A 24,588-nucleotide genomic window follows, 5' to 3' on the forward strand; every position below is an offset into this window, starting at 1 on the left:
TGCTATTGTGAATTTGTGTATAAATGGCAAAGGGATTTGTGTAAATGGCTATTGTTGTTTTTTTGTCACAGCTTGTATATGATTGAAATAATATACCTCTAATTCATTATATAATCTTTCTTTTTATAGCTCTCCTCTACAAGCCTATTGATCGTGTCACCCGAAGCACTCTGGTCCTCCACGTGAGTCTCTCTTTCTGAGATTATAAACATTATTACATAGTACAGTAGCTATAGGGCTATATTTTTAAAGTCACTTTAATACAATCTTTCTCAGAGATGCAATGAGTTTGCATCTCAGCACGTTTATTCTGCACGTCTGGACTGGTGGTGTTATTAATAACATACAGTTAATATAAGTTAACTTTGAACCCCATAGAAAAGTCAGAGCTTTAAAGGGCACCTATCATGCAAAATCCAGGTGTTTGAACATAAATGTGTATTTGCACTGTGTGAACACAAGCACCCTACAATAAAAAAAAAATTTAATCCTCGTTAATGCTGTTTTGATTTTCTTGTTAATGTGATGTCACACTGATAAAGCCCCGCCCATGGCCACTGACTGACAGTCCTGCTTCCCTATATCTCATTAGTGAGATACTGTTGTCTTAAGCGGCTTTCACACAGGATGCGGTGTGCACTATACTCACCGCTGGGTTTAACACAGCCAATGATTTGCGCTATGCTGGCCAGATCAAAGTAGGTGGAGTTTTCAAACAAATTAATTCAAGTATTTTACTATAGTATGGTGTAAAAACACTATAGTATTTACTATAAATTACTACAGTATTTTTATTTGGGTTAAGTATTGGAGGAGGAATAAAGACAGTGCTGTTGCCCGTCTCTATTTCACGTAACTTAAGCTGCCTACATACAACAAGCTACCCGACTTAAAACACACCTGACATGCCAACTTGAATTGATATGTGTTTCCATGACACGGCTTTTACTCCGACATCTCTATAGGAGCGTAAACTTGTATTATACAGCTCCAGGAATTCCGACACACACCGTACAAGCTTTTCATCCATTTTGCTTTTTTGCGATTGTTTGAATGCCCGTTTCTATTATTTTTTGGTCGACGCAACAAACCATCCTTGCACGGTGCAAGCCACTGAAATTAATTTGTTTCATAGCGCCGCTTACATTGCGTCCTATGTGAAAGCCACATTAGACTGTATTCACGGGAATCAGATTTATTTTAAACAAAAGTGCGCTCTGGTTTTTTTATAAGAGAGTGAGGAGCAGTAGCTCATTTGCATTAAAAGGTGCATACACGAAAACAGCGCGTTTTTGCTCCCACACAAATAGGGGCATTTTGGACTTGCCTTATAAATTAACCGTGGGGTATTTTGACATCACATGCACATTCTGAGCACACCTGAGACTTCTATTACATTTTGTAAAAATATGCATAATATGTGCCCTTAAACTAAGATTGCCTGAATCAACATTTGAGAACAATTTTTTATTACTGCTTTACTTATATTTCTGCATTGGCAAGACAATATGATCAGTACCGACTTACCCATCACTCATTGCATAATTACCAGTTCAGCTACGACACAAATATCAGATGTCATTTAACATGATAAAAGATGTTTATTCTTCATGCTGTCGTGTTTGTTCTGCTTAACCACGATTTGTTAAAACACACCCCTAAGGATCATCCAGACTTTCCGCTGCTACAGGACGCTCTGAAAATATCCCAGAATTTTCTGTCCAGCATCAACGAAGAGATCGATCCACGCAAGACAGCTGTGACCACACCCAAGGGAGAGGTGTGTTAATGATGTGATGCATTAAAAGAGAAATAGGAGAAATAGGATTTTTTCTACTGAGATCATCTTTCATACATAGACATTTCTTTGGCCCAAGTCCATTCAAAACTTTGACACGTTTCAATTAGAAGTCATCATGGTTATGATATCACATCCTAGAGAAAATAGGCCCGTCCACATTTACATTTACACTATTTCATTGTAGCCCAGAGGACCTTTTTAGGCCAAGGACCTCTTAATGGATAGATAGGACCCCCAGTACATGTATCAAATTAAGAATTTACATACTTTTTACAGTATGATATCTATGTTACACAGACAATAAAATGATCATTTTTAATAAACAAAGTCACATACTGTTAACATACTACATGCAATTTAAATGTGGAAATGTTATGCTCTTGGTTTTAATTATGTTTTAATGTTTATTAATTGCCTCTTATTGCATTTTTGTTTGATGGCTAATTTAATTTTTTCCCCAAAAATATTTTAAATTCAAACAATATTTGAAGGACCCCCATTAATACCACTTTGGACCCTCATTGAAGACCCATGTTGTAGCCCATTCTGATGTTGATACAGTGTGCAGCTACGTTCATTGCTGTTTAACGTTTCCTCTGTTAGACATTAATATTTTTTATAGTTTTACGTCATGCAACCCCCCTCCATGGGGCAGTTTGTTTAAAAAGGTCCTAATATGTGTCGTTTAGGTGGGTGATTCTCACGAAAACTTGGTTTTAAAAATGTCAAGCATGAAAATGTAAAAATTGCTTAAATTTACTTTTTTTCCCACCAGACATTGAAAAACAAAGTCTGGAGTAAATGGGAACATTAATTTAAAAACTTTACTTATCATTTAACACTTTTTGTAACATAATTTAAAAAATTAGTCCTAAAAAATCTCATTACCGCAACAATCAGAAAACATCAACACTGACATATTTTCAAAATGACATGACAAACCTGAAAGAACATAATTTGGAGATTCTGCACATGCATTTAAAATCAAAGCATTATGCTTCTATTAATTAAAATAACATTTAATAAGCATCTGTTGCGGTAATGATAATCAAAATGTCGTGTAAGCATTCTGACAAGACAATATTTCAAATTAACTGTAAAAAAATGATCTTACCTGGTAGCCATCTTGAAGTAACTGGTCCATGTGCTTGGTCACTCAAAATCAAACTTTATTAAAATTGTGTATGTGTGCTTAAACTGTTCTCAAAAAGTGTTGCGGAGGATGAGAACATCAGGCATGGACACATAATTTTCCTAATTTTTCTTCATTATTATTATACATGAATATTTAGTAAATATTTTTTCTGTCATCTAAAGTAGTCTAGCAAAACATCCATTTATTTATTTTTTTCGTAATATTTTTGTGTTAATTTGATTAAATTACAACATAACGCATGTTCAAACACAGCCGGACACATTGCGGTAATGAGAATTTCAGCAGAAAATGAGATAAAATTTACAATTATTAGTTCTTATGTTGAAATCACACATTGTGCAAGGTAGAACACAGTATTGTGTTAATTCTGATGCTCTTTAATGTTACTATATTACACATTTTAATGCTAAAATCATTAGTGCCGTGGTTTTTCAATGGTTTCGTGAGAATCACCCAGGTACAGTACTGTATATATGTACCTTTGAGGTACTAATATGCACTCTTTGGGTACATTTGACAGCTTTCGTACCTTTTTTGGTAAAAGTAAAACATTTGTGTGTTTAAAGTGACTGGGTTTACATACAAATTTCTCTTTAAAATTATATATCTGTGGTGATGCAATGAAATATTGATTATACTTTGATATAGCCATCAAACTGTGTGATGCTAATGGTCTAATCAGATTCAATGGATTATGCTAAGCTAAGAGTGGTACCGCCAGAACCGGAGATTGTCTGAATGGATTCCAAAAAGGTAAAAATCAAATGTTTCACTCTAGGGGAGCTGGAAAATGAGCCTATTTTCAAAAAAAGTGGAGTGTCTCTTTAATTAATCTGTGTGATTATGAACAGCAGGTAACGTTTATGCGATGGGTCATGGAACTGTCGGTGAGCTTTGCTTTCCATCAGTTTTTCAAGACAACCATGATCTGTGTCTTTACATTCTGACCGAGTCCATTGGATAAAACGCTGTGTTTGTGTGTCTGCAGTTTCGGCAGTTGGTGAAGGACGGTTTCCTGGTGGAGGTGTCGGAGGGGACGCGCAAACTCCGTCATGTCTTCCTCTTCACAGACCTTCTGCTTTGTGCCAAAATGAAGAAGACCGCAGTGGGGTACGAGCATGCTCTCTATACTCACGCTCCCTCTCGGGCTACATAACCCACCCATAAACAGACCTGTGTGTGTGTCATTGGATGAAGTCATGTTGATCTCATTTATTACTTTGATGTTGCCATGGTTACAGTGATAGAGAGACTGATAATGATTGACGGCTGCTGTTATCTTGATTCAGAGCTGATGAATACTCTGTTGCATGATGTATTTAATTTTTTGCTTATCAGCTTAAAAATAGATTACTGATACTATGCATTGTATTTATATATTTATATGTTTTATGCGTTTCTTATATGTCGAATTCAGATTTGGCAGTAGATGCATTGCTTTGTTAAGGGATGGGATGCGTGGATTATTTTCCAGGCTGAACATACCAAGCTCTTTCCTGAAGATAAAACCGTATATAAAAGTGCTGGTGGCTGTCAGGGTTCCCACGGGTCCTTGAAATTCTTGAAAGTTTCTGAATCTGGGAGAAAAAATCCAGGAAGTTTTAGAAAATATACATACGTAGATACAGGTCATTGAAAGTGCTTGAATCTATTTTATGCAAAAAGTTATCTGGGAAAAATCCATATTATTCTTGAATGTTTAAGCACACATGCTAAACTGTTCGCTTTAAATGGTTATATCTTCTGTAAGCGAATGTTGATTTGTACCAAAATGCTTTTTTGCATAGTTGTGTTTGACACATGAAAACGTGTCTGGTTACGTATGTAACTGTTGTTCCCTGAGAAGGGAACGAGACGCTGCGTCTCACTTGCCATACTTCCTGCGTCCCTGTAACGCCGTTTTTGGCAATATTTGAGATGGCGATATACTTCCTGGCTCCCGTGTCACCCTGTCTTTGTCTTTAAGCCTCAACATTGGTTGAATTTGATATACACATTCAGACGCACTTAGCCCTGGAGGCGTGCCCAAAGTGTCACCGCAGTGACGCAGCGCGAGTTCCCCTGGAAAGGGAACTGTAACAATGTATCTTAAAAGGTAACACTGTGTAACCTTGCTCTCACTTGAAATGTGTCCCCACATTTAGTCCTTGAATTTGAGGTTATTGGACCTGGAAAGACCTTGAAAGGTCCATGAATTTGAAGTTAACTAAGGTGTGGGAACCCTGGGCTGTGTTGTGACCTTCTCCTGATTCCTCTCTGTAATAACTGCATTATTAGTATAAGTTGCTTTTGATAAGTATCTGCTACAGATTTATTTACAGCAATAACATGTGTTTCCTGTGCTTTTGGGATTCCAGGAAACACCAACAATATGAGTGTAAATGGTACATCCCTTTGGCTGATCTGAGCTTCCAGACTCTGGACGACTCGGACTCTCTTCCTCACGTCCAGACGCTGCCTGAGCACGAGATCGAGGAGATGAAAATCAAGATTTCTGCCATTAAAAGCGAGATCCAGAAAGAAAAAGTAGGTTTTCTTACCACAGTACCCACTTTTACTTGCAATATAAATCAGGGGTGGGCAAACTACAAAAACATCCGGCCTACCAAGCACTTTCGTCTTGCACGCAGAGCAGTTTAGAAATGTGTTAAAGCTCACATTACACGCGCTGTTTCTGCTCATCTCATCATGTTAATCTTCAGTATTTATAGAGTATTACTGCATCCTTCATATCTCCGAAGAGTTTTTAGTTTTTATCAGATTTATAAAAGACAGATTAGCTCTAGCAATTGTTTCCGGAGAAATACGACATTCCGGAGATGTCCAGCAGAAGTCACCAGCAAGCAACACACACAAAACATTATCCCTCTATCTCTGGATAACTTATGATTCACTACACGTTCATGTCGTTTACATTATATACATATACACGTATGCATCGATTGCCAAAAAAACTCTTACTTACTGCTTACCGTCTGCGACTCATGAACGGGTGGGTCTGCGACTCATTTCAACGAAATCAAACGTTAAACAAACACACACGCAAAACTCCGCTGCTACCACGGATAAAGAAACTATATCCATTGTTTCCATAAGGCTTGCTTACTTGGAAAGCTGAACAAGGCGTTCTTCTCCTTACATCCAAAAACACACTTTATTTTGTGCCATTGTTAATTCTTGATGTAAAACAAAGCTGCCGCGTGCAGTGATGCCTGTGACTTTTTGATTGACGTGTAGCTGTGCTTTTCTGGGGGAAGTGACCATAAAAGGCAGGGAGCTACACTGCGACCAAAATGGTCGCATATGCGACCTTTTGAACTGCCGTTGCGACCGTAATTTTTAATGCGTCGCAAATGTGCTACCTAATGTTTTAGACAATATGCTATGATTTACTATGAGCATTTATTAAAACAGAAATGTGGATTAAGAATGCGTTTTATAACGTGCTCTTGAGCCTTCAACACATTGGCTTCATTTTGCGTGAAAGCACGTCGTGTTTCCGTGTCTCTCCCTATGAGTGTGGGTTCGCGTGCTCTCTGTTTCTCAATGAATTTGGTGCGACACGAAGCAAGCTCAGTGTCTTCCATGTTTCTGAACTTGAGCAGAGGTCTTTCTTCACTGAGGACGCGGGACCCGTATGGTTCCGGGTTTATATTTTAAATGGTCTGTCGGGTCCGGTTAGGACCTAGTTTAATTACTTTGGGTCCCAAGTCTGATTAATATTGTGTGTATTACCCGAGTCGATCGGAAAACGGCCATGAGCGCTACCGCGCTAAATCTCGAGTGCAGTTTCAGCGTGCCTTCGGTTACTATGGCGATGGTTCTTGTTATGTCCACGCGCTGCATTTTCTTTCTCACATTTTTTTAATAATCGTATTATTAATAAACCATATTTTTTCTAAAACCATATCCATATTTAAAAAGTTTGCATAGAGATTGTAGCAAAAAAGCAGTGCTAATGTCAAGCCCATTGCACTGAATGAGCAAAGCATAATCTGACCCGGGATATAAAAAACGCAAAGCAATGTAAAGTCTGTCATCGGGACAGCAAGTAGACTTTTAAATCTGAAATAATGAGTGAATTAAGCTTTTTTTAATCGGCAAGGGAGAAATAAGATAGAACATAAGCAGTAAAAGTGCCTATGTAATAGAAATTATAACCATTATAACATCAGTCACATTTATAATCTATAGACCTGCAATGTCTATTAATATACTATACATAGTATTGTATTATATTGAGTTTGATAAAAGGGGTCTAATTGCTTCATATATCAGTGCAAAAACAGTAAGTGTTTTCGTGGTGCTTTGACAAACAGTGTCAGCTTTGTTAATGGCAAAGAAAGTTTGGGGTGGTTAGATTAATGAAATATAATGTGAAATTAATATTAATTTGTAATAAATCAAAGTATTGTATTGTGTCACACATTGTTAGTTCTTCGTCACATGTATAGTAGACCATTATTTTTCAGTGGGTAATGACTACCACCACAAGTACATTTCAGATCTTTGGGAAACACTGCAACGTTTAAGAAAACAAGGCGGCATGTGGTTTAAAAGATGGCAAGTAAGATAAAAATCATATCTGTATGCAATACAGTTTCATTATTGTTCATTATTATCCAGAGCGCCTTAATATAACTTGAAAAAATATGTGCGACCAAATCATATTTTGCGCCAGTAACTGAAAAAGTTGGTAGCGCAAGTGCCACCAGTGGAAAAGGTTAGTGTAGTTCCCTGAAAGGAATAAGGGGTCACTGATACATAACAGGTACCCATGTTCAAAAAAATCTTTCCGAAACTTGTATGAAAGAGGAGGTGTGAGTTTGGCCCAGAAATACTCCAATACACGCTTAACTGCTTTTTTGACACTTTGCATTTATTTATTTTGAAAAAGCATGACAAGTTAGAATGCATGAATAGCGTTAACCCCACCCCCTTTTAAATATTGCGTTTGAGTTAGGATTCGGGTCTTGAATTTGATGCAATACAATCAAAGTCCAATAGATGGCGCAAGTCTGTCGACTGTATTGACATGAAGAAGTGAAAAAATTCAAAAGATAAACTCAGATTGGACAGCAAAATACTTCAGCGGTATGTGTGATTTGCCAAAAAGTATTGATTTTTTTAAAGATCACAGCCAGCTTTCCTCTGTTTTTGTCATGGTAAATGATATGTAAAAATAATAAAGCAATGAACCTCTTAAGAAAACAAAGCATGATTTAAAGGTGGGGTGCATGATTTTTGAAAAACGCTTTGGAAAAGGGAGTCGGGCCGAGTTCAAAGCACACTTGTAGCCAATCAGCAGTAAGGGGCGTGTCTACTAACCGACATCATTGCCTGGGTTGCGTATGTGTGGGGTGGGTCTATCAAAAGAAGATCCAGATTTGATTGGGGTAGGGGCGTGATTGTTTAGGTGATTTCAAATGTCAACATTGGCTTTCAGAGATCATGCACCCCGCCTTTAATTATAGTAAGCATAGTTTTATTATTTGTAGTACCCACAAATGTATTGCGATCGTGGGGCAGTCGTGGCCTAATGGTTTGAGAGTTGGGCTTGTAACCCAAGGATTGCCGGTTCAAGGCTCATGGCTGGCAGGCAAAAAGCATCTAAGTGCCAGGCATTCATTGAACTTTCTATAATCGGTGCAAATCCGTTTTAACTTTTGGTTTAGAAAAAGTTATTTGGGAAATCAGGAGAGAGAGAGAGAGAGAGAGAGAGAGAGAGAGAGAGAGAGAGAGAGAGAGAGAGAGATAAAGGGCTAATCAAAGCAGGAAGTTTGTCTGATTAAAATGATTATAGACATGAATGCTCATACAGTATGTCTCATGCTGCTGTGTTTGTTTATGCAGGATGTTATTGTCTTGTGTGTAAGAGTTTAATGCACTAATAACATATTGATGTTGTTTGTGTGGACAGAAATCACAAAAGGGTCAGAGTCGGAATTTGGATCGCCTGCGGAAAAAGATGAACGAGCAGGAGTCGTGGCTGCTGTTACACTCGCCCACCATCCCATTCCGCATTGCCAACAAACACGGAAAGGTATGACACCACACAAGCTCAGATTTTAATCCTTGAAGTCATTGTTATGCTGTCGTCCATCAAAAATGTTTTTAATTGTATTTTGCACATTTTTTACATGCATATCCTCACATTAAACAATATTGTATACTCTTAGTTTTAGAAATTCACTTGTCTTGCTGCATAAAAAAGGCATGAAAAAGGTTAAAAAAAATCTGTGACCTGTTACAGAACCATATGTTTATACATATTTGAAATATACTTCCTTTGATTTTCAACCTAAAATCTCATTGATGATTAAGGTCCATAAACATTTTATACATACACACTTTTACCAGTTTTACCACACTGGGAATAATATACACACAATTGAACCCACACAACAGTCCTATTGTTGTTGTTTGTTTGTATTTTTCTGGGTAAAATCATCTTTTATAACATACTGGAACACATATTTATTTAGCCGTCCAGTAGGAGACGCCATTGTTCTTCCTAAATTCACTTTTCAGCAATTATCATTTTTTTCCCCTTTCTCTATCTCCTTTAGAGCTTCCAGTTCTTGCTCTCGTCAGACTACGAGAGGTCAGAATGGCGCGAGACCATTCAGAAACTGCAGAAGAAAGATCTGAACATTTTCACTGTTAACAGTCTCACATCGAAGGGTCCAAATCTCACTGTGTGTTTTTATACGTGTGTGTTTCAGATCTGCAGACGTGTGTATTAAGCTCTGTTGAGCTGCAGGTGTTAACAGGCTCGTGCTTTAAACTCAGAACCGTCCACAACATTCCCGTCACCAGCAACAAAGATGGTAAGAAATGGCACATGCATATAAATGAATATAATTACTGTATAAATGAATTATGAAAGTGCTATATAAATGTAACAAATTATTATTATTCAGTCCCTCCACAAAAACGTGATTATGCGATCGCATGATTCAACGCATAATCAACCAAAGTCCGCATATTTATGCGGGGGGGGACATTTTTTTCAAATATGATGCACTTTCGCAACATTAATTGCAGATTTCCGTGCGCAAAATATGCGGGGCTTGCATGATTTCATAGTCACCGTATTTTCGTAGCAAAAATCACATATATCTTAGCAGAAAGTTGTAAAATGTTGCATTTACTTCACACATGCGCAGCCATGTCCCCTGTAGCAATGGGAACGTAATGAAGTGACGTGATTATGTGATGTGAACATCATTGAAAAGCTGCAAAGGCTGTTTTTGCAAGTTCACGCAGTTTTTGCAAGTTCACGCAATTTCATTGCATAAAATTGCATAAATATCTCGCATATTTCATTGCATTTTTTAAGAAAATGTGCCGCAATAGTAAGGATTTTTGCACGCAACAATCACAAAAAAACTCTGCGTTTTTCTGGAAGGACTGATTATTATTCAAATGTTGTGAGCTTGTATAAAATGTGTTGGCAGGGCTCTTGAGTTTAAATGTGGTGTTAGCAGTCTGAAAGTCACATTAGAAGTGACATTCGCAGAAGACCCCCTCAGATCACCCCCTCCTGCTACATCCCTCCTGCTACGAAATTTAAGATGTAGAGAATGAGGTGAAATAAGGACCAGCTGGTGTAGGAATGTAACCCTTGCCCAATACTCTTAAATATCCCTCTCCCCCTAAACAACACACACACACAAATACCCCACATACAGCTAATGTTGTGTGCATATTACCAAGGACTTGGTCGCTGTGTGCCGCCCGTCTCTTTCGATAAGGTTGTTAGAAGGCATTCCTGAGCTCTTTGTCCTATGGGGAGGTCACACTAGACTTAGAACATGCAAATATTTTTCAGACGTTACTGCGAATATGGGCGAAGTTCTTCAAAGTTTGTCCATCTTTGCTTTTCAGTAGACAGTAGACAGTTTTCTGCTCGTCACATATCTCCAGATTTTACGAATTTGCAGGTCAGAGTTCGCCAGACTTGAATTTTGGTACGCAGCAAAATGCAAAGTATCTTCACGTGATCTTGCGTTTTTGGTCTGATGCATTCGCATGCATATGAATGAAAGTCAAATAAATGAAAATTATAGTGTGACCAACCCTTTAAAGGTGCAGTCAGGGAGTTTTAGCGGCATCTAGGGGAGTGAATTGCAGCCAACAGCTTAGTCCACCCATCCTTTTTGAAATGCATACTGGAAAAACTCTGTCTGACGCACCCACCGCTAGCCTAGCTTAGCACAAAGACTGGAAGTAAATGGCTCCAGCTAGCATACCGCTCCCAATAAGTGACAAAATACCGCCAACATTTTCCTACTGCTACTTGGGCGGAGTGATTTGCTCGCAGCCCCTTACAAGCCCCGTGGTGGGGAGCAGAGAGTTTGCGCAAGTTGCAGTGCTTCACATTCTGAGAATATAGTTCCCAGTATGTATACGGTTAAAAAATGGCTGTGTCTCATATGATCTTGTTATTTGTACACGCTGTGACTATACAAACACAACATATAAATAGGAAAATGTTGGCGTTATTTTGTCACTTACTGTGAGCAGTATGCTAGCTGGAGCCATTTACTTCCAGTCTTTGTGCTAAGCTAAGCTAGCGGTGGGTGCGTCAGACATATTCGATGTTTAATTTATTTTAATTATTCTTGATATATACTAAATTAATAAAATACTGTGTAGGGGGGCACAACAACCTGTTTGGGGGGGCACGGCCCGCGAATGCCCCCCCTTGATGCCGGCCCTGGACTTATGTATGGATCTAACTCTGGGGGATACGGTGAATAAGCTAAAGCCCAAAAGTTGGCATGTTCCTTTAAGGAGACAATGACGTCATGAGACAGTGGCACAAAAAGGGATATTTCACCCAAAAATTTAAATTATGTCATAATTTACTCACCCTCATGTTGTTACAAACCTGTATACGTTTATTCTGTTGAATACAAAGGAAGATATTCTGATAAATGATAGTAACCATACAGTTCAAGGCACCCATTGACTTTCATGTGGGGGGTTGGCAACCGCTTTTATTCCCACACACATCCTCAGGTGATTATTTATTCTCTCACGTTTCGTTCTGTCGGACCAACGGATGTTCAAAGAGCTTCCCGTTTTCTTTTCCTTCCACTAAATAAATGTAGCAAAATGAGTCTGCAACATGAGAACCACCACCCACTGCTAGTTCTATTGATACAATAAGTCGATATGTGTCTCTGTGCGCATGTGAGGGGGGTCAGGGCCACCCTGAAGTCATGGCCCATACATTGGAGACCCCTCATGTCCAGAAGGTCTCCTTTCGGGTATGCCTGTAAGTGCCCTAAGGCGCTTACAATAAATATTGTTTTCATGATGTTAAACGCTCTCGCCGTGGATATCCAAACTTACGGTTTTAGCAAAGGCAGCTGTAGACTTCCTTTTATGTTACACGTGACAGTGTTTTGATTTGCTCTGACATCTGCATTCTTTCCATCTCAGCTCGCATTACCAAGAATGAGTTAAGTCAAGGAGCTGCAACATTTAACTGTATCTAATGTAATTTTGAACTTGAGAGAATCCATTAATATTTTAATTTGGATCATATTCACACTTAATGCATCTTAATAAATCATATTAAAGGGATAGTTCCCCCAATAATGTCATTAATGTCATTATTGAAAATAATGTCATTAATGACTCACCCTCATGTCGTTCCAAACTCGTAAGACCTCCGTTCATCTTCCAAACACAGTTTAAGATGTTTTGTATTTAGTCCGAGAGCTTTTTGACCCTTCATTGAAAATCTATGTACGGTATATTGTCCATGTCCAGAAAGGTAATAAAAACATCATCAAAGTAGTCCATGTGACATCAGTGGGTCAGTTAGAATGTGTTGAAGCATCGAAAATACATTTTGGTCCAAAAAAATACCGACTTTATTCAGCATTGTCTTCTCTTCCGTGTCAGTTGTGAAGCGCATGTGCAAGACTAAAGTCACGTGACTGCAGTGACACGGACGACGTGTTATCCTCAGACATGTTTGCAAAGTTTTTTTTTAAACTTACAGCGTGCGTCTCCCTCAGACTGTAAACGAAGCCTGGGCGCACAAAAAAACAGCTGGGGCGCACCAAAAACACGTCAGTCGCGTCGTACGTCATGCGTGTCAATGCAGTCACGTGACTTTTGTCTCGCACACGTGCTTCACAGAAGACGCGAAAGAGAGGACAATGTTGAATAGGGTCGTATTTTTTGTTGTTTTTGGACCAAGATGTATTTTCGATGCTTCAACACATTCAAACTTTTGGGTGAACTATCCCTTTAATATAGATTGGATATGTACAGTACAGTACATGCCCCCCTGGCCCCATCTCGTGCCCCTCAGTTTGAGAACCACTGGTCTAAAAAAAAACATATATGTTGAAACATAAAACAAATTTGATATGGTATACCGTACTTGTAATTAAACAAAGTTATACAACAATATATGTGGATTATGATCCAATTTTTAGCCTGGCATGGATCAGGCTGTATTATCAATAACCCAGTATCAGATATATATTCGGATATATATTCGCTCTGGCCAATTATCTGTCTATAACTGTTGTACAGTAGATCAGATCTGCTGTCAGTTTTTATCATCATTTTACTCAATTTTAAGTGGTGCGGTGAGCCACAATGTTGTTATGGATTCGATCAAGTCAAGCACATTGATGTAAAGCTGGATAGCCAGATATTATCCAGATTACAGGTTAAAGCCTCAATAACACATAACACAGAAATGGACCACACAGACAGGAGATAAGAATAGTGTCTAGACATAAACACACATATACCCGCCAACTGCACACATATTTACCCTGCGGCCTGTCTGACAGAGAGGGAATCAGAGGTGATACGATACCCAAACGCGCTTTCATTGTTAAACAACAACAGGTGTCTCATTTCCCTGTAGGAATTCTCTGATCTCCTTCATATATTTACACACTTACTGTACTGTACACGCTCCTCAAAGGGTACTGCTAACTCTTGGGTGGTCAGTTTTTAAGATTACGTCTAATTTTAGTAGTGTTTGCATTTAAAGCTCACACAACACACGTGTTTCCTACTCATCTTATGTTAATCTTGAGTACTTATAGAGTAGCATTACATCCTTCATATCTCCAAAGAGATATTTTTATTTTATCAGAGTTATAAAAAACAGATCAACTGTACCATTTGTTTCTGGAAAAGCACAAAATTCAAGATGTATTATACATTATATGCACTTACGCAGGTATTGCCAACAAAACACAGACATTTGAGGCAGTTTAAAGGATTAGTCCATTTTCTTAAAAGAAAAATCCAGATAATTTACTCACCACCATGTCATCCAAAATGTTGATGTCTTTCTTTGTTCAGTCGAGAAGAAATTATGTTTTTTGAAGAAAACATTGCAGAATTTTTCTCATTTTAATAGACTTTAATAGAACCCAACATTTAATACTTAACTCAACACTTAACAGTTTTTTTCAACTGAGTTTCAAAGGACTATAAACAAACCCAAACAAGGAATAAGGGTCTTGTCTAGCGGAGCGATTGTCATTTTTGACAATAAAAATAACAGATATACACTTTTAAAGCACAACTTCTCGTCGTGTAGATCCGGTCGTGATGCGCCAGCTGACCCCACTACGTCACCGCAATACGTCATGACGTCAAGAGGTCACAGAGGACGAACGCGAAACTCCGCCCCAGTGTTTACAAGCGTCTTGAAAGAGGACCGTTCCTATGTTGTTGTATGTCAACTGATACTAATTAATGTCTTTGTAGCAGTTTATTGTTTAAAATGGTCCGCAAATGTGCGTTTTATATATGTAACACGTGACCTCCCTACGTCACTACGCATTTACGTTAGGTCGCGCTGGACCGGACCTTGACGAAAAGTTGTGGTTTAAAAGTATATATTTTTTGTTTTTTTTGTCAAGGATGACAGTCGTTTCGCTGGATGGGACCCTTGTGCCTCGTTTGGGATTGTTTGTGGTCCTTTGAAACTCCGTTGGAAAAGACTGTTGGGTGTTGAGTTGGGTGTTGAATGTTGGGTTCTATTAAAGTCCATTAAAATTGGAAAAATTCTGCAATGTTTTCTTCAAAAAACATAATTTCTTCTGGACTGAACAAAGAAAGACATCAACATTTTGGATGACATGGCGTTTCCTAATTTGGGGGCGTTTTCAAACCACCTCTTTGTCTGATTGGCTCAAATTGAGTGGGCGATTCCCAAATGCATTTTTGAAAAGGAGTTCTCTGCGGAACAAAAAGGGGCGTTCCCCAATTTTGGGGCATTTTCAACCTGAAATAGGTGTTATAAATAGTGATGTATGGCTTTTCAGGGCTTTCGTACTTTTTTAATTGGATGGTTACAAAAATAAGCTGTCACGTAAAGTGATGCCTGTGACTTCTACTCAAAGAATCAATGCTAATGAGCATTTGTCATTCTTACTCTCTCTCTCTGATTGATGTGTTGGCGTGCTTTTTTAGGGGAAGTGCCCGTAAAAGGGGTAACTGATACGTAACGGGTACCCATGTTAGAAAGAAACTTGTACGAAAGAGCATTTTTGATATTTTGCTTTTTTGATTTGCATTTGTTTAGCATGAGGAATATGAGGAATATGCTCATGGATGAGAAACCCGGAAGGCCATTTATAAATGATCTCTTTATCTATCTTGCACAAACCTTAACATTTATGAATTTGGCAGACCCTTTTATTTAATGTAATTTATCGAACCACAGTTGATCTATAAGAACACCAAAGGCAAACCGTTAAGTTGTCTTTCTTATATTTTCCAGATGAGGAATCTCCTGGTTTGTATGGATTCCTGCACGTCATCGTACACAAAGCCACAGGCTTCAAAGAATCAGCCAGTAAGTGAAACTTTTTGTTTCTATATTACACTCCTGCGAACGTGTGTCTGGGTCAATGACATGACAAGCATATTTTTGTGTCCAGGGGCATTATTTACTTTTTATATCATTGGGCTGTTGAATGCTTTATTCTGATTGGTTAAGAAATGTTCCACGGTATGCATTATCTTTCGATAAACGTCCACCTAACCAGTCAAATGTCTTAAAATAACCATGCCCAGGACGCAATGTCTGTGGTAAACGTTATATAAGTGGAATAATTGACTCCGGTCCTGTGAATTACTTCGCATTGCCGCATTACCACCTTTGGTGTGCATTATATCGAATAATTAAAAAATGGTGTTTAAATGATTAAAATTTTGAATTAAAGTACTTTAGCGTTGTTTTATGTTTAAAACCTTTCCTACAAATTACATTTCACAAGTTTCAGTAGCTGTTGGTATTAGGGACGCATAAGGATTAAACGCGATAAATCTGTAGCAGAATAAAAGTTTTTGTTTACATCATATATGTGTGTGAACTGTGAATAATAATTATGTATATATAAATGGGTGATTCTCACGAAAACTTGGTTTTAAAAATGTCAAGCATGAAAATGTAAAAATTGCTTAAATTTACTTTTTTTCCCACCAGACATTGAAAAACAAAGTCTGGAGTAAATGGGAACATTAATTTAAAAACTTTTACTTATCATTTAACACTTTTTGTAACATAATTAAAAAAATAAGTCCTAAAAACAGTCAGAAAACATCAACACTGACATATTTTCAAAATGACATGACAAACCTGAAAGAACATAATTTGGAGATTCTGCACATGCATTTAAAATCAAAGTATTATGCTTCTATTAATTCAATTAACATTTAATAAGCATCTGTTGCGGTAATGATAATCAAAATGCTGTGTAAGCATTCTGACAAGACAATATTTCAAATTAACTGTAAAAAAAAAGATCTTACCTGGTAGCCATCTTGAAGTAACTGGTCCTTGTGCTTGGTCACTCAAAATCAAACTTTATTAAAATTCTGTATGTGTGCTTAAACTGTTCTCAAAAAGTGTTGCGGAGGATGACAACATCAGGCATAGACACATCATTTTCCAAATTGTTCTTCATTATTATTATAGATGAATATTCAGTAAATATTTTTTCTGTCATCTAAAGTAGTCTAGCAATACATCCAGTTATTTTTTTTCTTAATATTTTTGTGTTAATTTGATTAAATTACAACATAACGCATGTTCAAACACAGCTGGACACATTGCGGTAATGAGAATTTCAGCAGAAAATGAGATAAAATTTACAATTATAAATTCTTATGTTGAAATCACACATTGTGCAAGGTAGAACACAGTATTGTGTTAATTCTGTTTGCACCGGTATTTGTTTACCACTAGCGCATGCTGGTGACGTTACCCTAACGTGTGTCGCAGCCGCCGAAGCCTCCGATTCAATAGGTGTCACCATCGTGTAGTCTACATGCTTTTTGTAGTTTTAACGATCCATGTCGCACAGTGTGATTATAGGATAATGATCTTATAGGAGTGCAAAAATCGTGCGGTATATCCCAGGCTTAAAATATGCTGATCAGGTTCTCTAGGTTAACGTGTCTTTGCATCCCAAGAGCATGTGGCCAACAGTCTGTGTGGATCAGCTTGGGTCTGATAACAATTAGGCATCTGTTTAAAAGCCCTAGAGAATCTAAATATATTTCAGGTCCTGAGTAAAAACTGATTCAAAAGTTGCGTAGTAATGTGTGTTGACTTCTTGCAGATACTTGTCTTATAGGCGTTTCGATGAACTGTAATGCATTGTGGAGTTTGTGGCTTTTGTGTTAGACAATGTGTTCATGTAGGATACGCAGGTGTTGGCATGTGAATTACTGTGTATAGGCCGTTTCATTGGACGCACGTGCGGTGAGGCGATAAGCGTCTGGTCCAAACTTTACTTCCGGTTTCAGTTTTTTTAATGGTCTGACTAGTTGCTATATGGGTGATTCTCACGAAAACGTGGTTTTAAAAATGTCAAGCATGAAAATTTAAAAATTGCTTAAATTTACTTTTTTTCCCACCAGACATTGAAAAACAAAGTCTGGAGTAAATGGGAACATTAATTTAAAAACTTTTACTTATCATTTAACACTTTTTGTAACATAATTTAAAAAATTAGTCCTAAAAAATCTCATTACCGCAACAGTCAGAAAACATCAACACTGACATATTTTCAAAATGACATGACAAACCTGAAAGAACATAATTTGGAGATTCTGCACATGCATTTAAAATCAAAGTATTATGCTTCTATTAATTAAATTAACATTTAATAAGCATCTGTTGCGGTAATGATAATCAAAATGTAAAAAATGATCTTACCTGGTAGCCATCTTGAAGTAACTGGTCCATGTGCTTGGTCACTCAAAATCAAACTTTATTAAAAATCTGTATGTGTGCTTAAACTGTTCTCAAAAAGTGTTGCGGAGGATGAGAACATCAGGCATGGACACATCATTTTCATAATTTTTCTTCATTATTATTATACATGAATATTCAGTAAATATTTTTTCTGTCATCTAAAGTAGTCTAGCAAAACATCCATTTCTTTTTTTTTCTTAATATTTTTGTGTTAATTTGATTAAATTACAACATAACGCATGTTCAAACACAGCCGGACACATTGCGGTAAGGAGAATTTCAGCAGAAAATGGGATCAAATTTACAATTATAAATTCTTATGTTGAAATCACACATTGTGCAAGGTAGAACACAGTATTGTATTAATTCTGATGCTTTTTAATGTTACTATATTACACATTTTAAAGCTAAAATCATTAGTGCCGTGGTGTTTCAATGGTTTCGTGAGAATCACCCATATAGGTATATAGAATAAATACCTTGTCGAAAATAACAAATGTTTTGATTTCCTAGGTAATCTACGTGTTGTTTATTTCGCTTGTTATATACATAAGCTGTGTTTAAAGTACTATTTATTCTTAACGGAGTTTACTGGAAGTTACGTGTTGATCACGAAAGCTGCTTGTTTACGTTGTTACTGCTGAAACCGTCTATAACGCAATCTATTTTTTTTACTGTTTTCATATGTATTTTATGTGGTGGCTAATTTGTACAACCACAATCATACATTTTTGTATGATTTGCCTTTGCTCCTGTGACGTTGGGGTTAGTTGTAGGGTTTCGTTATTTTTAATTTTTTATTATTATCGTACGTTTTTGCGTGATTAACTTTTTTAAAATATGTACGAATTCTCGTGAGATCAGGCTGGCTCAGCCATTGATTGAATTCTTATCTTTCAGAAAGATCTTGATCCATTCTGACAGGAAACGCATATGAATTCTTTGCTTTGGGCCATAAATGCGAACTGGGTCATTGACATTGGCCTGATAAAAAGGATTTGAGGCAGAGATACTGACCCAGAATACTAACCGCAATTTCCCCCCTTACACTTACAGTAAATGACGTCTCTATACCGTTTGCCTGTGTTTCGCTAAAACATCGTCTTTCCTTTCTCTGATCGAATCCAGTCATCTCTTCACATTTCTCACAGATTTAGTTTAATTCGATTCGGACCACTCAGAGAAATTGAATTACGCGGTTTGTTATTGTAACCCGTGTAAGTCAACAGAAGATGCAGCGAATCTGTCTTGTGTTAATTTAAACAGAACATGAATTGCATGGCCTTCTATTCACTCTTAAGAATATAAATTTTTAATAAAAGACATTAAAACATTCGACTGTCTTTCTGACCTTTCTGTTTTGGTTATTTGTAGTGAAAAACATTTCTGTAGATTATGAAAAGATATGAAAGAAATGGTAGCTTGTGCAAGTTTGACTAGGTTCTTTAAGGAACCAAAAATGGTTTTGGCCTGTCATATTCAGACTGTGGATCAAGGTTTCAGTGTCTTTCTTACAAAAACTAAATGAAACATAAATGGACAGTCACCATCATGTGTAACTTACTGTTTCAGAGTATGTGTGTGTGTGAATGGACTCGCTGCCATATGGCTCTCATCAGTTCATCACCATCTCATTCAGATGAGAACGTCAGCTCGGGGACATGCTTCCGTCCCCAAATGATGACACTTTTGTTTTTTACCCGCTGCAGTTTGGCCATTGTTTGGAACATTTGGTTAAACTCCACCATTAGTCTTATTTACATTATTGTCCATTAGTATTTCAACATTCCCACCTTACCTTTTAGTTTTATGTATGTGAAATAATTTATTCATCACTTTTTATGTAATGGAACCTTCGTAAAAGCTTGTGCTTAAGACGTACTTGGACGTTTAACTACACGAAGCTCTTAGAGCGAATGAGCAGTATGGCCATATAATGACCATGCACTATATCTTTCTGAGCCCTCTAAAGGGATTCTGTTACATTTAACCCTTAAAAACCAAAGATGCCTAATAGATGTTATCAATCAGCAGCAGCGAATACACAAAATGCATAGACTGAATATTACAGTCAACAATTAAAGAGTTTAGACGCAAAACCCTCTAAGTGCGTCAGTTTTTTATCAGACTCCTATAGGATCTATTCTGCCTTAAAAAAGGCATTTCTGAATGACCTAAGGGTGAGATTAAGTGGATTTCACGCGGAAGTATTTAATGAACGTATATATTGTGTCGAGAGGATTCGGTTACAATCATTTGTAAGGCGTTTAGTGCCTTTTGCATCTGAACTTTTCAATTACAATTTCAACTTAATGGAAATTAAGCATTTTAAAAACCCAATAATTGGCACTGTCCCGTGAGCAGGACGCCCGCGTTTACTTTAATATTGTTCATGTAAATGTTAATCTATCATGACAAACTATATATTGTTGGAAAAGTCTAACTGTGGGTTCACACCAGACGCGAGTTCAACGATTTGCGCGAGTAGATTACATACAAAGTGAATGCAAAGATGCGATCAGACGCGTCCTCGCGTGCGGTGATGCCTCGTGGGCGGCGTGTTTGCCGCGAAAACACGCGCTATTTGCCTCAAACATGTCTTCCCCAAGTTGAAAATATCCAACTCGAGAGAAAAATTCGCATGACACGAATTAAATCCCGTGAGTATTCTATAGCTAGTAACGCGATGCCCCGCGTTTGGTGTGTACGTAGCATACGAATGTAGTTTTCATATTTCAAAACCTTTTAGCAGTAATAATACGATTTGCGTGAGTAGATTACATACAAAGTCAATGCAAAGATGCGATCAGACGCGTCCTCGCGTGTGGTGATGCGAATGAAACGATTTGGGCAGCGCGTTTGCCGCGAAAACCCGCGCTATTCGCCTCAAACATGTCTTCCCCAAGTTGAAAATATTCAACTCGAGAGAAAAATTTGCATGACACGAATTAAATCCCGTGAGTATTCTATAGCTAGTAACGCGATGCCCCGCGTTTGGTGTGTACGTAGCATAAGAATGTAGTTTTCATATTTCAAAACCTTTTAGCAGTAATAATACGATTTGCGTGAGTAGATTACGTACAAAGTCAATGCAAAGATGCGATCAGACGCGTCCTCGCGTGCGGTAATGCCTTGTGGGCGGCGCGTTTGCCGCGAAAACACGCGCTATTCGCCTCCAACATGTCTTCCCCAAGTTGAAAATATCCAACTCGAGAGAAAAATTCGCATGACACGAATTAAATCCCGTGAGTATTCTATAGCTAGTAACGCGATGCCCCGCGTTTGGTGTGTACGTAGCATAAGAATGTAGTTTTCATATTTCAAAACCTTTTAGCAGTAATAATACGATTTGCGTGAGTAGATTACATACAAAGTCAATGCAAAGACGCGATCAGACGCGTCCTCAGCGTGCGGTGATGCGAATGACGCGATTTGAGAATGTAGTTTTCATATTTCAAAACCTTTTAGCAGTAATAATACGATTTGCGTGAGTAGATTACATACAAAGTCAATGCAAAGACGCGATCAGACGCGTCCTCGCGTGCGGTGATGCGAATGACGCGATTTGGGCGGCGCGTTTGCCGCGAAAACACGCGCTATTCGCCTCAAACATGTCTTCCCCAAGTTGAAAATATCCAACTTGAGAGAAAAATTTGCATGACACGAATTAAATCCCATGAGTATTCTATAGCTAGTAACGCAATGCCCCGCGTTTGGTGTGTACGTAGCATAAGAATGTAGTTTTCATATTTCAAAACCTTTTAGCAGTAATAATACAATTTGCGCGAGTAGATTACATACAAAGTCAATGCAAAGACACGATCAGACGCGTCCTCGCGTGGGGCGATGCGAATGACGTGAAATGGGCTGCACGTTTGCCGCGAAAACACGCGCTATTCGCCTCAAATGCGTCTTCGCCCAAGTTGAAAATATCCAACTCGAGCGAAAAATTCGCATGACATTAAGTTAAATCTCGCGAGTAATCTATAGCTAGTAACGCGATGCCTCGTCTTTGGTGTGTACGTAGCATAAGTATGTAGTTTTCATATTTCAAAACCTTTTAGCAGTAATAATACAATTTGCGTGAGTAGATTGCATACAAAGTCAATGCAAAGATGCGATCAGACGCGTCATCGCGTGGGGCGATGCGAATGACGTGAAATGGGCTGCGCGTTTGCCGCGAAAACATGCGGTATTCGCCTCAAATGCTTCTTCGCCCAAGTTGAAAATATTAAACTCTAGCGAAAAATTCGCATGACATTAAGTTAAATCTCGCGAGTAATCTATAGCTAGTAACGCGATGCCTCGTGTTTGGTGTGTACGTAGCATAAGAATGTAGTTTTCATATTTCAAAACCTTTAAGCAGTAAAAATAATGCAGTGACTGTAATTTAGTAATTTGTGACAAGAGTATGCAGCAAACCTCTTTTTTTATGTATAAAATAATACTAGAATGAATTATTTTAATTTATTACAGTGAATTTAAACTGCTATTTCATTTTTTTCTTATTTAATATTATTTAATAAAGGGTTTAAAACATAGCTTTCATTACATTTTAAAGGCTCACAGAACTTCCAGAGTTTCAAAACGGTTATTGTCTTAAATACTGTATGTGCTCTATACTTTTAAATACCATGACTTGAAGCCAGCATAATTATTCCTGCCTATGCGTGTGCACACTAGCATAGCCTCATTATAACCCAATACAACCACCCCTCATTCATTAACATACATATTACTAACGGGACTATCAATTACCAGAGGCTGGCCTGACTGACATGTTAAACCTGTACCAGTGAGGCCCACGCTGTGTTTTGCCAAGTCGACCGCTCTTTTGTGACAGCACCACCACACTAAGTGAACATCACCTCATTTCTCTCCTGTTTCAAAAAAATTCGCTACACGAATTCCCCAGGTCAGAGGTCAAAGCGTGTTGTAATCCATCATGTTGTCAGTAGGCCACACCCATTAGAGCGATGTGATAACATTTGAAGTGTGGGTGAACGTGAGCCGTTTGCTGTCTTCGTGTAAGACACACATGGCCAGATAGATTGATTAGCTAAATTCTTTGTGTACCGCTTGGCTTCACAACAGCCCAATATGACGGTTTCTTTATGTTTGTGTGTTATGTTATGTTTAGATGTATTTGATAATAGTTTTTCTCAACTATCATTTTCATGTATCTTTTGTAGATCTGTACTGTACACTGGAGGTGGACTCTTACGGCTACTTCGTCAGTAAGGCCAAAACCCGTGTGTTCAGAGACACGACAGAACCGCAGTGGAATGAGGTGAGCTCAAGTTTGTTGTTTGTGTCACATGACCAATTACAATTGCGTATCCATTATTGATTCAGTTTATTCCTTTAATGAGGAGTTTGAGATCGAGCTGGAGGGTTCTCAATGTCTGCGCATCCTGTGTTACGAGAACTGTTACGACAAATCCAAACTGAATAGGGAGGATAATGAGATTGTGGACAAGATCATGGGAAAGGGCCAAGTACAGGTAGGTTAAAGTTGAAAATAACGGATGTGACTAGCGTGTGCTTTGCAGATGGTGTTGTGGTGGCATGTTTTGGATTTGCAAAGCTTTACTATCTGAGAACTTGTGACTTGCATCTTATCCTCTTCAAATATATGGGAATTGCCAGTTTTCATATTTCAAAACCTTTTAGCAGTAATAATACGATTTGCGTGAGTAGATTACATACAAAGTCAATGCAAAGACGCGATCAGACGCGTCCTAGCGTGGGGCGATGCGAATGATGTGAAATGGGCTGCACGTTTGCCGCGAAAACATGCGGTATTCGCCTCAAATGCGTCTTCGCCCAAGTTGAAAATATTCATCTCGCGCGAAAAATTTGCATGACATTAAGTTAAATCTCGCTAGTAATCTATAGCTAGTAGCGCGATGCCTCGTCTTTGGTGTCTACGTAGCATAAGAATGTAGTTTTCATATTTCAAAACCTTTTAGCAGTAATAATAATGCAGTGACTGTAATTTAGTAATTTGTGACAAGAGTATGCAGCAAACCTCTTTTTTTATGTATAAAATAATACTATAATGCATTATTTTAATTTATTACAGTGAATTTAAAGGGCACCTATTATGGCCTTTTTACAATATATAATATAAGTCTTAGGTGTGTCTGTGAAGTTTCAGCTCAAAATAAACCACTCATCATTTATTTTAGCAAGTCCAAAATGCCCCTATTTGGGTGGGAGCAAAATGCAGAGTTTTCATAATGTATGTACCTTTAAATGCAAATGAGCTACAGCTCCTCACTTCCTTACAAACAGACAGTGAGTTCCTTTGGTTAAAAACAGATCTGATTAATACAGTCTGAGACAATTGTATCAAGTGGACAG

General features: G+C 37.9%; 1 protein-coding gene across 4 annotated transcripts in view; it reads left to right on the forward strand.

Moving 5' to 3' along the window:
- The window catches only part of abr (ABR activator of RhoGEF and GTPase), a 193,612-nt gene that overhangs the window by 117,203 nt on the left and 51,821 nt on the right, over window positions 1–24,588 (forward strand). For all 4 annotated transcript variants that reach the window (XM_073860676.1, XM_073860677.1, XM_073860679.1 and 1 more), the window contains 10 exons: window positions 130–178; window positions 1,636–1,780; window positions 3,946–4,067; window positions 5,315–5,483; window positions 8,878–9,000; window positions 9,527–9,600; window positions 9,681–9,787; window positions 15,739–15,813; window positions 23,415–23,512; window positions 23,595–23,726. In XM_073860676.1, the coding sequence (XP_073716777.1) occupies window positions 130–178; window positions 1,636–1,780; window positions 3,946–4,067; window positions 5,315–5,483; window positions 8,878–9,000; window positions 9,527–9,600; window positions 9,681–9,787; window positions 15,739–15,813; window positions 23,415–23,512; window positions 23,595–23,726 (1,094 nt within the window). The remainder of the gene's footprint in view (window positions 1–129; window positions 179–1,635; window positions 1,781–3,945; window positions 4,068–5,314; window positions 5,484–8,877; window positions 9,001–9,526; window positions 9,601–9,680; window positions 9,788–15,738; window positions 15,814–23,414; window positions 23,513–23,594; window positions 23,727–24,588) is intronic.

Source organism: Misgurnus anguillicaudatus, chromosome 22 (assembly GCF_027580225.2).
Source record: "Misgurnus anguillicaudatus chromosome 22, ASM2758022v2, whole genome shotgun sequence".
Classification (NCBI taxonomy): Eukaryota; Metazoa; Chordata; class Actinopteri; order Cypriniformes; family Cobitidae; genus Misgurnus; species Misgurnus anguillicaudatus.